The sequence below is a fragment of the Sabethes cyaneus genome, chromosome 2 (genome assembly GCF_943734655.1).
Source record: "Sabethes cyaneus chromosome 2, idSabCyanKW18_F2, whole genome shotgun sequence".
Classification (NCBI taxonomy): domain Eukaryota; kingdom Metazoa; phylum Arthropoda; class Insecta; order Diptera; family Culicidae; genus Sabethes; species Sabethes cyaneus.
This window is the reverse complement of record NC_071354.1, coordinates 238,721,360-238,736,521: the sequence shown is the minus strand read 5'-3', so window position 1 is coordinate 238,736,521 and position 15,162 is coordinate 238,721,360. Positions and strand designations below refer to the sequence as shown.

The window sequence follows — 15,162 nt, the reverse complement described above, 5'->3', positions numbered from 1 at the left end:
TGACCATGTTGCTATTACCACACAATTCTGTAAACTAAGTAGTTGTTTACTTTGGCTCATCTCTCCTATCCCAATGCGTCCCATGACGTGTTCAAGGTCCGTGTTCAAGTCGCCCGCTGTTCAACTGGATGTAGAAACTCTCTTTCACCTGCAGATCGACAGCATTTGTTTGTCGTAAAGCACTGGATTGACCTAGGTTTCTAACCCGTGTTCTGAATCTGGCAACGAATTTTTTCGTTTATCGGTTCCCACTTCATCAGGGCCGCATGTGCCCCTGGACTCAGTAGGAATCCAACTCCTCTTTCTTGAGTCGCATTTTCACCTCGTATGCCAGACTAGAGCAAGACTTGCCCGGATGATGTCTTGTGCTCGCCAGTACCCGGCCAGCGGACCTCGCTCATCCCCAACATTTTAAGCATCAGGCGGCCAGCTTCCCTAGCAAGTTTACCCAGCTTGCCCTGCTGGGCAAGGGTCAGTATATTCCTTGTTCCGATTCATCATTTCCGTGTTATCGTGTTAAAAGTCGTTGCCAATAATCCAGATAGATTTCTTCGTTTATTTTCATTAACTTTTTGTTTTCCAGTACAGTAGGCTGTTAACCTGAAATCCTTATCCCGCTGACGGGGCTGCCATCGTGAGGTGACCGGGAACCACTGTGCCCCTTTCTCTGTTAGCGATTAGCGTACAACCCAGGTTGCGTAGCCCAGCCGGCACCACGTGGAAGTAGGAGTAGGAGTTGGTGAACAGAGGTTATGGAATGCACATGTTCACCCTTTGCCAGGGCTAATATTGATATTGACCGTTCCAATTTGCATAATTGGCGATAATCGGTGGAATAGTTGCTACAGTCCAGCTTGTTGCCTTGCTTGATAGCTGTCTTGTATCCTTTCCAACCAATTTATTCTTTTTCTTTTATTCTTGGCAGATTGAGGGATAATGAATATACATGTTCAGGGGTTAATAAATGATTTCCAACGAACATATGTTCCACTACTTTGGCTACATTGCCAAAACTACTGAATCTTTTTATTTCAGTGTACGCGAGCTTATTTTTGTCGGCAGCTTTTATCAGAGCTTTCGTATCATAAACAATTTGATTTAACTTGACACTGAGTGTATGTATTACTGTGTATTCCGTTGGAATTCTAGTTTTTATTTCGTAATTTTGGCTTTTATAATTGTGTTTGAGTGTTAACGCGTACATTACACAAGAATGAGCAACCCATCGACATCGTCCCTTTCGGAAGCGGACCGTCGTCGGATAGAGGCAAACCGGCAGCGAGCGGTGAGCCTTCGCCAAGCACGACTTACCGCGCACCCGTACGGGTCCGCCAGTGGCAAACCACGGCCACCGGAAACGGCCATTGCCGTTAACAATGTAATCAAGGTATCGGGAACGAAATTCATCGACAGTGGTGGCGGTTTCTTGATTGAGCAGCGCACATGTGTCGATCCGTGCGAGGAAGAAACACCCATCGATGAGCGCGACGTTCCAACGGATTCGGTTCCGGTTCCGATCGAGTACGACGAGTGCTTGGAGTGTGGTGATCGGTTTGCCGATTCGTATCTGCTGAATACCTTTGATTATAAAGTTTGCGATGCATGTCGGGATTCGGATGGGAAACATTCGCTGATAACGCGGACCGAGGCTAAACAGGAGTACTTGCTGAAGGATTGTGATTTGGATAAGCGGGAACCGATTCTGAAGTATATTAGTCGGAAGAATCCACATAATGTGCGTTGGGGGGAGATGAAGCTGTATCTTCATATTCAAATTGAGAAACGTGCGCTGGAGGTTTGGGAATCGGAGGAGAATCTGATTAAGGAGAAAGAACTGCGGGATGAGAAACGAGAGATCAGTAAGGTTAAGAAGTATAATAAACGACTTAAGGAGCTGCGAATGGACGTTCGAAGTAGCTTGTACGATAAGACGATGCAGGCTCACGTGCATTGCTGGGACGAGAACGAGCAGTATAACGAGGAGGAGGACACTTACACGAGAACCTGCGAGACGTGCAACCACAAGGAAACATACGAGAAAATGTAGCAGTTTTTGTGGTTTCCATCTGCTGATTATTACTATTATTTGTTATCAATCAATCAGTGAACGTAGTTTGTAAGATTATCATTAAAACAGATAATTCTGATATTTTGTTGCCTAATTAAACAAATCACATACCTTTTCCTCTGAACAAGTAGGTTTTTTTTCGGAAATTCGCTAGCACACACTATAAGATTTGAATTTTCAATTGATCCGAGCTCGAAAACCACTTGCAGAAGACTTTTCCAGGTCGGTCCCGGTGAGTTCCGTTCAGTTACTGCTTCGTTCCTTTTTCTTCTCGTCTTCTTTTTTGGTCGGCAGAGTTTTACGCTCCTTGATGGCCTCTCGTACAATGTCGGTCAGATCCTGCGGCTCGGCGTAGCAAACTTTACCACCTGGAATGAACAAGGGGCCTCGGATAGTTAGTTTATCCGGAAACAGGGGAGAAGTCATCCAGTGAAACAACGATTGTTAAGTGTTTGAATGCCAGCAGCATTGTTTCAACCTTCTTTATTCGTTCCATACATTGTTCGTAAAATTTGAAGATAAGAATAGATCACAAGACGGTCAAATTTGGGGAATTCCCTACAGTCGAAACAATCACTCTGTGTTGCATCGGAAAACATCTTAACAATCGTTGTTTGAACGCGATAATGACAGCTGTTTAACAGTTTTTTTGCGAACCACAAGAAATTACTACTCTTTCTTGCTTTTTTATGCGTCATCAAACGGACTACGTTGTGGGGGCTGGCTGGCAGCGGCCCTCCTCTGCCTTTCGAGCGCAGCGTCTCGTTCCAGCTCCAGCTGGCGAGGAATCTGTGAGTAGTTGTAGTAAATGAACCAAACGAAAACCAGTATCAGTCCCAGGCCGAAATAGAATCGAGCGCCTTCCGTGTTCTGCTTATCGCTGCGCAAACTCGACCGATCGGTTGATCGGTAATTCTTGGAATCGTCCTCCTGAGCACGTTGGGTGAATTTCTCTGAAATGTTTTCTTCGGAAGCTGTTTTTGATCGAGACGACGCGGAATTGGATGACCACGAGGACGACGACGACGACGAAGCAGAAGTTGTGGAGGAAAAACAAGAGCTGTTCGATGACTTACCGTCGGTTTTGAACGTCACGCCCATGATTTGGCCCGGAGTGTCTTCCTCTAGTTCAGCGTAAGCCTGGAAGGTTCATCTCAATTATACGTCTTACTTGAAATTCATAGAAAACCGGCCACATACCTGAATCAATGCTTTTTGTTTGTTGCTTAGCTTCGCTGGTATTTGAATCTTCAGGTGAACGTAATGGTCACCTGTTCCGTAACTATTGACCCGCTTTAAACCCTTTCCTTTCAAAGTAATTCTTGTATGGGATGAAGTTCCAGGGACAATCTGAATCGTTTGGTCTTCGTAAACACCTTGCACACGTATCGTGCCCCCAAGCAGCGCTTGGGATAGAGAAATATTGGCCTCTGTGTGTACATCAGCACCTTCTCTGCGGAAGTAACGACTTTTTTCCACACTAAAAATCAAAATCAATGAGTGTTTTTTTAATTTAAAAATTAAGGCAGTCTTACCTGAAAGTAATAAACAACTCTTTATTTCCTACGCTCATCCGCACGGTTTGTCCATCCTCGACACCGGCCGGCACCGGAACGGTGACTCGCTTCCTTTGCACGGTTTGTCCCTTTCCGATGCACTCCTGACATGGAAACTTAATGTACATCCGAGTGCCTTGACAGTACCGGCAGGTGGACCGCATCACGAACGGTCCAGTGGAAATCGTTTCCATCCCCGTGCCGTTACAGTATTGACACTTTCCCGGTTTGGTGCCCGGTTCGCATCGCGAACCCTGACACTTCGGGCACGTATCAACCACGTTAACATCAATGTCTTTATTCACACCGCGTGCCGCCTGGGCAAAGGTTAGGTTCATCATAACCTCCTGAGCGCCGCCAAAACCGAACCGTGAATCTGCGAAATCATCAAATCCGGCCTTGAAGCCACCGTCGCCGAAAATTTTCCGGAACAACTCCTCCGGATCGATGGTACTGCGGAACTGCCAGTTCTGCGAGAATCCTTGCGGACCGTGAGCGGACGCTCCTCCGGAGCGGCCCATCTGTTCGGACGTCTGACCGAACGTGTCGTACTCCCGACGTTTAGTGTCATCGCTTAAAACCTAGAACAAGAAACACGATTTTACCTGTTAGAATGTAGTTTCACAATTTATAGTGATTATTTAATTATCGATTTTTAATTTAGAACTAATTTAGAAAACCGAAAAAAAATCAGGCTCTTAGTTAACAGCCTACTTCGTTCTTTGTTATGATCAAGGTGAGTAAGCAAGTTCCTTGCGCTCCCCGTTACGTAACACAAATCAATGTAAACATTCTCTTACCTCATACGCTTCGGAAACTTCCTGAAATTTCCGGCTCGCATCGGGGTCGTTCTTGTTCGTATCCGGGTGGTACTTCTTCGCCAGCTGGTAGTAAGCTTTCTTGATCTCCTTGGCCGAGGCGTTCTTCGCAACGCCTAGGACGTTGTAATAATCTGCTCTGAACAGTGCACCGCTAGTGCTAATCGATCTTGTCTGCTGAACTATGGTACCTGCACCCGAACGGGGAGGGGAAGAAAATACAAACATGATGATGATGATGATGTAATCCGGAGGCAACTTTCTTCGGTTACGTACCCACTGAGAGATCAGGGCTCCGAACAAACAAACCAGTCACTGCTCCAGGTCGACTACTGCCGGTGGATGGATCATTCGGGTGCCGACAGAGGACACACCTTTCGCTGCCGATGAACGAACTGCTTTGCCGTACCGGAGCCGGAGCGGCAGGGAGAATTTTCTTTCCGCTTATAAATTTTAGGCTACGCTGCAGCAAGCCCCGGGTGTTCATGTTCATTCGGGTTGAAGGTTTATTTCGTTTATTTGCTGCTTAGCCTGGCAATTAATAACACTCGCGAAACGAAAGAAAAATCACTTGCCCAGCTGCGATCGAAAACACGAGAAGAGAACGACATGCGACCTATTTTTTGACACTTTCAAAAAGTTTTGACGTACGCCCAGATGTCAGAGTGGGCGGCTGTCGGCGGCTTGTTGGCTGAAAAACAGCCGCTCTCTGTATTGAAGGGTTTAATTACATATTACGTACCATTCACTGTTTATGCGCGCTGGAGGTGTTTGCAAGAAATTCCAAGAGAAATTCTTTTTTTCATAGCAAGTGAGACGAATCGGTATAAAATAAGGACCGTCAGCATATTTTTAACAGTTTTCCCACATTGACACCATTGACACATGATTCCTTTTATCCCTTTAACCTACTCAGCTGAGGTCGATTAGCTCAAGTTTTGATCGAACTGTTAACGTTGTTTCCTTGGTAAATGGCTGGATAATGCGGAATATAGATCCCCTAGTGGTCGTTAGCCTCTTATCCAGCAATTCCGATCCCGACCTCCTCGTGGTACCAGGCGGAATACGAGCAACCTTAGCGGCTATCGGGTAACCAATTCCGGTGGAAGCTAAGGTTGTATACTAACCGGGAAGGAGGTATAGTGAGTCTCGGCACTATAAGATGGCAGCCCCATCGCGAGACTCGGTAGTGTTTACACATACACATCTGAATTAAATCATACTTACAAAATTGAAGCAGATTCGGAGCGGAATATTCGTCATCGACCTAGGCGACGGAACAAGAACGACAAATGGAGACTCGGTACTTGGAACTGCAGATCGTTAAATTTCGCAGGTTGCGAGCGGGTGCTGATTGAACAGCTTGAACCCCGCAAACTCGGCATCGCAGCTCTGCAGGAAATCTGTCGCAGAGAAGAAAAGGTACGGAAGATCCGTGGCAGAAAGGCCCAGTTTTACCAGAGCGGTGGCACTACCAACGAACTGGGAACGGGCTTTGTAGTGTATGCAGGAATGCAGGATCGCGTGATAGATTGGAAGGCGATCAACGAGATAATGTGTGTATTGAGGATAAAGGACCGTTTCTTCAATTATAGCATCATTAACGTGCAATGCCCGCACGAAGGTAGACCTGACGATGAGAAAGAAACGTCATCGTCATCGGGGATACGAACGCCTAGGTCGGTAGGGAAGAAATGTATATACCGGTGGTAGGACCCCTTAGCCTGCACACCGACACGAACGATAACGGCCAACGATGTATAAACTTCACAGCTTCCCGAGGCCTAGTGATCTGAAGCACCTTTTTCCCGTTACGCTCCCAACGGGGTGCGGATATCGATTCTGACCGTTACCTAGTAGCAGTACATGTGCGCTCAAAGCTGTCCACCGTATACCGGACACGTCAAAGCCGCCCTCCTCGGCTGAACATCAGGCAGCTAGATAACCCACAAGCTGCCGAGAACTACGCGCGAGTACTGAATGAGGCACTGCCTTCTTCCGAGGAGTTAGCCGCTTCAAACCTCGAAGACGGTTGGGGCAGAATGAGCTCGGCCATCGGAGAAGTATTGAGCCTCGGAGTACACAAAATGATTGGCTTGATGCGGAATGCTAACACGCGGTGGAGGGGAAAAACTGCTTGGAAAAATTAAGTATTGCCACTAGAGAGAACCTGGCCAAATAGCGACGAACTAGGAACCAGTTGATCACGATCCTGGGGAGGAAAAAGCGCCAAAAGGAGGGCAGAGATCGTGAAGAATTAGAGCAACTATTCCGAGCTAATGACACGCGCAAGGCAGACTCGGAAGGGTTTCATACCGAAACCTAACGTAGGGACTGTGAGATACATGTATGTGAGGTGCATGCATGACTATATATATAGTCACTCTACTTCCCCCTTAACGACGAAAGTGTTGGCCACGCTGTCATGTGAAGCTGTCACAGTGCGCGATTATCATTGGCAACATTGCTCGCGTATCGGTCTCTTCTCCAGCAGACTCTTGGACAGGTAAGACGTACTTTGTTCGCACAGCGCTTCTCCACGTCGAGTGATTTCTACAGTGCGATTTATAATGACGTCTGGCATGAAACCTGTTATGCCATTGAGTATTCACAGGGACGAGGGAGGGAATCTAATTACAAACGAGCGCGAGGTGGTCGACAGATGGAAGCAGTTTTTCGATGAACACCTCAATGGCGAAGTCGCAGAAGGAGGCGGATCGAAAATTAACCTAGTTGCGCCCATGGAAGAGAGTAATGTCCTAGTACCTGATCTCCAAGAAGTCAAACGAGATATCGGGCTGCTGAAGACCAATAAAGCCGCTGGGAAGGACCGCCTACCGGCAGAGCTTTATAAACATGGCGGTGAAACGCTAGCAAAGGCTCTACACTGGGTTATTTCGAGGATTTGGAAGGAGAAAAAGCTACCGGAGGAATGGATGGAAGGAGTGGTTGGTCCCATCTACAAAAAGAGTGATCGGCTAGACTGCTGCAACTATCGCGGTATTACGCTGCTAAACGCCGCCTATAAGGTAGTCTTCCAGATCCTGTTATGCCGGTTGTCATCGATAGCACAAGGTTTCGTAGGGAATTATCAGGCGGGTTTCAAGGGGGCTCGCGCTACTACGGACCAAATTTTTACTATCCAACTGAACTTGCAGAAATATCGGGAGTACACCGTGCCCACGTATCGCATCTTTCTTGATTTCAAAGCAGCATACGATACAGTCGATCGAGACAAGCTATGGCAGATAATGCACGAACACGGTTTTCCGGACAAACTGACGCGACTGAGCAGAGCTACATTGGGGGGAGTGATGTGTTTCGTACGCATCTCTGGGACACTCTCGAGTCCCTTCGAGACGCGGCGAGGGTTGAGACAAGGTGACAGTTTATACTGCATGCTGTTCAACGTCGCTCTTGTGGGGGAGATCCGACGGGCGGGCATCAAAACGAAAGGCACGATTTTTACCAAGGGTAGCCAACTTCTAGGCTTTGCGGATGACTTCGATATCATAGCCAGGAACTTTGCGACGGCGGGGGCAATTTACGCCAGACTGAAAGCGGAGTCTAGGAGAATTGGCCTAAAAATAAATGCGTCGAAGGCCATGAAAGGAAGAGGCTCAAAGGAAACAAACGTGCGTCTCCCACGGACGGTAACCGTTGACGGCGACGAACTAGATGTGATAGAGGAGTTCGTGTATTTGGGATCGCTGATGACCGTGGACAACAACACTAGTAAGGAGACCCAGCGGCGCATCCAAGCGAGAAATCGGGCCTACTTTGCCCTTCGTAAAACGCTACGATCAGGAAGCATTCGCCGCCGCACGAAGCTAACAATGTACAAAACCCTTATTAGACCGGTAGTTCTTTATGGACTTGAAGCCGTGACGCTGCTTACGGAGGACATACGCGCCCTTGCCGTGTTTGAGCGGAAATTGCTGCGGACGATATTTGGCGGAGTACAAACTGAAAGCGGAGAGTGGCGGAGGCGTATGAGTCACGAGCTACAGCCACTGCTTGGGGAGACTCCCATCGTACATCTAGCGAAAGTTAGCAGACTACGGTGGGCCGTACACGTCGTAAGGATGCCGGACGACAGTGCGACGAAAATAGTCCTCTTCAACAACCCCAACGGAATCAGGAACAGGGGGGCCCAATGTGCACGATGGCTCGACCAGGTCGAAAGCGATATGCGACTTCTAAGACGACTAGGAAATTGGCGATGAGTGGCCCAAGACCGAGTTGAATGGAGACGAGTGCTTGAAACAGCACGAGTCACCCCGGCTCTATGCTGCTGCTGAAGAAGAAGAAGAGGAAGAAGTAGAAGAAGAAGTAGAAGAAGAGTTGTATATGAGGACACGCACGACTGCAAAACAATTTATTGTTCACTTTGTTTTGACATACTCTAATCACAAACAAACAGACATAACACTCGTTTTCCATTCTTCGCACCGATTAAACCGTCATTTCCAATTTAGGCTTATTTGGGATTGTCTCCGTTTTGGTCAAAGTGGCGCTTTTTAACGAAAGAAAGGGATATCCCCCATAAAAAATACTTGCTAGTTCGAGGGATACTCCAGTTGTTCTTTGATATTTGGGAATGTCGTTCATAGATGGCACTAGTGTTCAGGCAAAATGTGTGGTATGATAATTTTTGCTGATTTTTCTTCAAGTGTTATGTCTGTTTGTCTGTGCTCTAATCATTATACAATTCCAATGTAAAATTGACATACATACGATTTAATGTGAACGTTCTATTACGATCTTGTGTTATCTGGGGAGTATGGAAGCGGAGGAGGAACCAAGATCTCGCACGGCACTATGGCGAACCCAGTATCCAAAAGGTGGCTGAAGCTGGACGGAAGCGATGGGCAGGGCATGTTGCAAGAATGCCGGACAACTATTTTGCAAAGATGGTGTTTGCCTCAAATCCTGTAGTAACAAGACGACCCTGAGCGCAGCGAGCAAGATGGTTAGACCATGTGGAGCGAAATTTGGCGGAGAGAACGCGGTGTTCGAGGAGTTGGTGAGCAAAAGTCCACAACCGAGCTAATTGGAGCAACCTTGTTCAACTGACAGAGGACAGAGATCCAGAGATGTTTTAGAAAACTAGAACAGTTCTTAAGTTCAACCTTGAAATTAAAACAGTTCGGAATAAAGAAAAACTTCAACTGATTTCGAAATCACATTTGGCAATTTTAGGTAACAAAATATTTACATAAAAATAAGTTAACCTAGTTGAGATTATTCTACAAACTAACTAAACAGCACAACTTGTTTTTCGCTCAATCACGCACAAATTCCTTCTGATTCCGGTCGCACGCCAACCGTTTAGCCAACTGCTTACAGAACTGAACATCCTGGATGTAATCGCCGATGAAGACGGACAGCAGATACCACTGTTTCATTCCGCTAGCTCGCACCTTGTAGTTCCTGAAAAAGTTCGCAAAAAAAAAAAACATTTTAGTTCCATCTATCCTTCCGGTAGCTTCCCGTGGGAGCAAATTCAATCAACTTCAAAATGTCGTTCCAATCGGGCTGGTAGTCCTTGGTGTGCCTTGCTTGGTTCGCGTGCAGCCGGCAGGGTTCCTCTTCGATGCACACCTTCGGACCGAACTCGTGCAGGATGGTCCGCTCGGCCTGGGCTACCGCGACCGCCAGTCGGGAAATTTCCTCCTCCGTCGGGAGCGGCGTATCTCGGCGGCTGCGGGATTGGTAGGTTTCTGGAAAGGACAAAAAAAAAAGAAGGATAGATTGTGAGTTGTGTGTCGTCTCGCTTGTTTGTTCAAATTTTGTTCAACGGATGTCTATAGTAAACACCAAACATATGTCCAAACAAACCATCAGATTTTATTTTTTCACAGCTTCAAGATTACAACGTTAATGTAATTTCAATTATCTCATTTGCTGTCCGTGTTATTTCAACACGTCACGGCTCTTAATTGCATTCAAATACATCATGGTTTAGTCGTCGCGGTCCGACGTTTCACTGTGGAAAAGGAGGAAAGGCAAAAAAAAATAAACGCCACGATAAATTTCTCTTTCGAAAAAACCCGGCTGCGCAGATGTGAGGGGTTCGCGCGCTTGCCTGAGCCTGAGACCAGTTGACCTTGAAGTTCCGTCGGCCACCGGCCGGGGCGCGGCTACAAATCGTAAGCGTTTTTACCACCGCCCGGCCAGGCCAGGTATGGTTCGAGTGAAATTACCTACTCGGCGGCGGCGGCCGATGAGACGTGAAATGAATCTATCTACATATTATACGTAACATACACGTAGCACTGACCGTCGCGGTCTTGAAATCAATTTGTTTTTGATTCAAACAAAATCACCGAAAACTGACGCCTATCAGTGGCATTGGTAGTGCCACCACAGCGCAGCGGATGGGCGTGGAATCGAATTTCATGTAACTTCGGATGATCTTGAACTGATTTCAGTTCATTGTGCTTGCACCCCTGACAGTCTGAAGATTGTTGGTACTTATTAATGTGAACATCTGTAATTTCTAGGAAATTTTACAACTATTTTACATAACCTAGAGCTGGAACATCTATTTGCGACAGGAAGCCAAGTTTTTCTTCCGGGCAATACCCAACCGAAGGAGTACAAACAAAATTGCAGTTCAATTTCGTTATGCTGATTGATTGGTTTTCCAGTCAATAATTGACTGTTGACAAGTGACGGCACAAGCACAGCAAAGAAGTGGGCGTGGGGTTGTTGCAATGCAATTTTTGCTGATTTCATGCCGTCGTACCGCGCTTTTAATCTGACACACAAAAGAAATATTGCACAATATGACCATGGGGGGCTGCAGAAAATGCTTCGGGGTTATTAGTGGTTTGTCTTTCTGGTGTAGTGCATATTTCTGTTGAATGACACAGCTGTGCTGTCTGCTGTGTCGTGGTGGTTAGAGACTAGAGGTTGAAGTTTTTTTTCCTGCGGCTCTACTATTTCCGGCGCCAGACGATTTGCATGCAGTCAACCGGCAAACATGGAGTGTGATATGATTTGACTTGCAGTTGAACTAACGCGACCCTGAGCTTTTGATACTGACTGTGTGCCTAATCTTGCTCGGGATTCAAATGTTATGTGCTGAATGACACTGCTCTTGTAGAGTCGAAAATATATGTCGAATATTATTTTGAAAGTGAAAATCATCAGCCGGATTGCAGGACGGTTAAGTCGTCGAATAATTTATTGTACTGAATATTAGCGCAAACAGATGGAATACAATTTGGTATGACACTAACAATTTTTGTAACCTCATAGTGAATATAAACAAAACGCCGGAATTATGAGCAAAGGAAACAAATACGGGTTCCCAGGGGTGGTTCGATCACTTTGACTCAATTTTGATTCATTTGACAGTACCGTCTCAGCCCAGCAAAACTGGACAAAATGATGTATGGGACATTTGTAGAACTAGTTATTATCTACAATTTTGCTGAAAAAGGTTTGCTGTATCTTTTGTATTTACGGTGCTGCAATGCTAGTACCTCTTTAGTAACTAAGTGAACGTTCATTTAGTCACTAATAAGTTACTAGCATTGTAGCGCCGTAACTATGAAAGATACAGTAAATCTTAGTTCAGCAATATTTGAGGTAATAATTAGTTCTACAAATGCTCCATACATCATTTTGCCAAATTTTGCTCGGCTGAGACGGTACTGTTAAATGAATCAACAATGAGTCGAAGTGATCGAACCATCCCTGCGGGTTCCGGTCAGCTCAACGGTTGGGGCATATGCCGCCCACACTCCTAACACTTATTTGCATTTGCAACTAAGAGATAGCGCCTAAGTTACTGTAAGCTGTATTACTAGGAAACCAGCAGATTCGTTATTTTTATGCTGCAGGCCTACAGCCTTTTGATAATAAATAGTCCTGCATTCCTCTAAGGTATATTTTATTTTAGCATTGCATTGACCATCCTATTTCCTCTTTTCAGAAATCCCAGGGGTGAGGGATCTCAAACCATCATTAAAAAATTCCTGCCTCCAAAACTCACATGACAAATTTGGTTCCATTTGCTAGATTACTTTTCGAGTTATGAGGAAATTTGTATTTCATTTGTATGGGAGCCCCCCCTCTTAGCGGGAGGAGGGGTCTCTAATCATCATAAGAACCTTCCCTGACCTCAAAAACCCCTATATGCAAATTTTCACGCCGATCGGTTTAATAGTTTTCGATTCTAAAAGGATCATAAGGACAGACAGACAGACAGACAGACAGACAGACAGACAGACAGACAGACAGACAGACAGACAGACAGACAGACAGACAGACAGACAGACAGACAGACAGACAGACAGACAGACAGACAGACAGACAGACAGACAGACAGACAGACAGACAGACAGACAGACAGACAGACAGACAGACAGACAGACAGACAGACAGACAGACAGACAGACAGACAGACAGACAGACAGACAGACAGACAGACAGACAGACAGACAGACAGACAGACAGACAGACAGACAGACAGACAGACAGACAGACAGACAGACAGACAGACAGACAGACAGACAGACAGACAGACAGACAGACAGACAGACAGACAGACAGACAGACAGACAGACAGACAGACAGACAGACAGACAGACAGACAGACAGACAGACAGACAGACAGACAGACAGACAGACAGACAGACAGACAGACAGACAGACAGACAGACAGACAGACAGACAGACAGACAGACAGACAGACAGACAGACAGACAGACAGACAGACAGACAGACAGACAGACAGACAGACAGACAGACAGACAGACAGACAGACAGACAGACAGACAGACAGACAGACAGACAGACAGACAGACAGACAGACAGACAGACAGACAGACAGACAGACAGACAGACAGACAGACAGACAGACAGACAGACAGACAGACAGACAGACAGACAGACAGACAGACAGACAGACAGACAGACAGACAGACAGACAGACAGACAGACAGACAGACAGACAGACAGACAGACAGACAGACAGACAGACAGACAGACAGACAGACAGACAGACAGACAGACAGACAGACAGACAGACAGACAGACAGACAGACAGACAGACAGACAGACAGACAGACAGACAGACAGACAGACAGACAGACAGACAGACAGACAGACAGACAGACAGACAGACAGACAGACAGACAGACAGACAGACAGACAGACAGACAGACAGACAGACAGACAGACAGACAGACAGACAGACAGACAGACAGACAGACAGACAGACAGACAGACAGACAGACAGACAGACAGACAGACAGACAGACAGACAGACAGACAGACAGACAGACAGACAGACAGACAGACAGACAGACAGACAGACAGACAGACAGACAGACAGACAGACAGACAGACAGACAGACAGACAGACAGACAGACAGACAGACAGACAGACAGACAGACAGACAGACAGACAGACAGACAGACAGACAGACAGACAGACAGACAGACAGACAGACAGACAGACAGACAGACAGACAGACAGACAGACAGACAGACAGACAGACAGACAGACAGACAGACAGACAGACAGACAGACAGACAGACAGACAGACAGACAGACAGACAGACAGACAGACAGACAGACAGACAGACAGACAGACAGACAGACAGACAGACAGACAGACAGACAGACAGACAGACAGACAGACAGACAGACAGACAGACAGACAGACAGACAGACAGACAGACAGACAGACAGACAGACAGACAGACAGACAGACAGACAGACAGACAGAAATCCCTTTTTATAGGTATAGATTTAAAAAAAGTTGAAAAGAAGTCTTAAAGAAGTCCTGAAAGAGCTCTAAAAATACTCAAGGAAAAAGTCTAAAAGAAGGCAAAAAGAGTTCTAAATGAAGTCTGGAAGATGTCTGAAAGAGGTCTACAAATAGTTTTAAAAAAGTTTGGCAGGAATCTAAAAGACAAAACCCTTATTAGACCGGTAGTTCTTTATGGACTTGAAGCCGTGACGCTGCTTACGGAGGACATACGCGCCCTTGCCGTGTTTGAGCGGAAATTGCTGCGGACGATATTTGGCGGAGTACAAACTGAAAGCGGAGAGTGGCGGAGGCGTATGAGTCACGAGCTACAGCCACTGCTTGGGGAGACTCCCATCGTACATCTAGCGAAAGTTAGCAGACTACGGTGGGCCGTACACGTCGTAAGGATGCCGGACGACAGTGCGACGAAAATAGTCCTCTTCAACAACCCCAACGGAATCAGGAACAGGGGGGCCCAATGTGCACGATGGCTCGACCAGGTCGAAAGCGATATGCGACTTCTAAGACGACTAGGAAATTGGCGATGAGTGGCCCAAGACCGAGTTGAATGGAGACGAGTGCTTGAAACAGCACGAGTCACCCCGGCTCTATGCTGCTGCTGAAGAAGAAGAAGAGGAAGAAGTAGAAGAAGAAGTAGAAGAAGAGTTGTATATGAGGACACGCACGACTGCAAAACAATTTATTGTTCACTTTGTTTTGACATACTCTAATCACAAACAAACAGACATAACACTCGTTTTCCATTCTTCGCACCGATTAAACCGTCATTTCCAATTTAGGCTTATTTGGGATTGTCTCCGTTTTGGTCAAAGTGGCGCTTTTTAACGAAAGAAAGGGATATCCCCCATAAAAAATACTTGCTAGTTCGAGGGATACTCCAGTTGTTCTTTGATATTTGGGAATGTCGTTCATAGATGGCACTAGTGTTC

The 15,162-nt window shown here is 46.3% G+C and overlaps 3 protein-coding genes across 4 annotated transcripts; 1 reads left to right on the top strand and 2 right to left on the bottom strand.

Moving 5' to 3' along the window:
• Nucleotides 1–1,149: 1,149 nt before the first annotated feature.
• On the top strand, nucleotides 1,150–2,141 carry LOC128738611 (DNA repair protein complementing XP-A cells homolog). Its single transcript, XM_053833885.1, has one exon. The coding sequence runs from the start codon at nucleotides 1,214–1,216 to the stop codon at nucleotides 2,045–2,047; it is 834 nt and encodes a 277-aa protein (XP_053689860.1). The 5' UTR covers nucleotides 1,150–1,213; the 3' UTR covers nucleotides 2,048–2,141.
• On the bottom strand, nucleotides 2,060–5,040 carry LOC128738610 (protein tumorous imaginal discs, mitochondrial-like). 2 transcript variants are annotated; one of them, XM_053833884.1, is made up of 6 exons: nucleotides 4,719–5,040; nucleotides 4,425–4,633; nucleotides 3,604–4,205; nucleotides 3,269–3,548; nucleotides 3,145–3,208; nucleotides 2,060–2,436 (listed from the first exon to the last, which is right to left on the bottom strand). In XM_053833884.1, the coding sequence occupies exons 1-6, from the start codon at nucleotides 4,933–4,935 to the stop codon at nucleotides 2,312–2,314; spliced, it is 1,497 nt and encodes a 498-aa protein (XP_053689859.1). In that variant the 5' UTR covers nucleotides 4,936–5,040; the 3' UTR covers nucleotides 2,060–2,311. The 2 variants fall into 2 exon arrangements, with proteins under 2 accessions (XP_053689859.1, XP_053689858.1); XM_053833883.1 differs by lacking the exon at nucleotides 2,060–2,436 and having other exon boundaries at nucleotides 2,467–3,208.
• Nucleotides 5,041–9,727: 4,687 nt separating this feature from the next.
• LOC128736815 (uncharacterized) lies at nucleotides 9,728–10,403 on the bottom strand. Its single transcript, XM_053831306.1, has 3 exons — nucleotides 10,399–10,403; nucleotides 9,958–10,218; nucleotides 9,728–9,875 (listed from the first exon to the last, which is right to left on the bottom strand). Exons 1-3 carry the CDS (start codon nucleotides 10,401–10,403, stop codon nucleotides 9,728–9,730), a joined length of 414 nt encoding a protein of 137 aa, XP_053687281.1.
• Nucleotides 10,404–15,162: the final 4,759 nt, after the last annotated feature.

What these genes read in the sequence shown, in the direction of transcription:
- LOC128738611 (XM_053833885.1), top strand. Translation starts at nt 1,214, where the DNA reads ATGAGCAACCCATCGACATCGTCCCTTTCGGAAGCGGACCGTCGTCGG.
- LOC128738610 (XM_053833883.1), bottom strand. Translation starts at nt 4,935, where the DNA reads ATGAACATGAACACCCGGGGCTTGCTGCAGCGTAGCCTAAAATTTATA. An exon ending in GAGCCCTGATCTCTCAGTGG is followed by an intron (nt 4,634 to 4,718) that starts GTACGTAACCGA and finishes GTTCGGGTGCAG; the next exon opens with GTACCATAGTTCAGCAGACA. An exon ending in AACAAAAAGCATTGATTCAG is followed by an intron (nt 3,209 to 3,268) that starts GTATGTGGCCGG and finishes TGAACCTTCCAG; the next exon opens with GCTTACGCTGAACTAGAGGA.
- LOC128736815 (XM_053831306.1), bottom strand. An exon ending in GATTGGAACGACATTTTGAA is followed by an intron (nt 9,876 to 9,957) that starts GTTGATTGAATT and finishes GAACTTTTTCAG; the next exon opens with GAACTACAAGGTGCGAGCTA.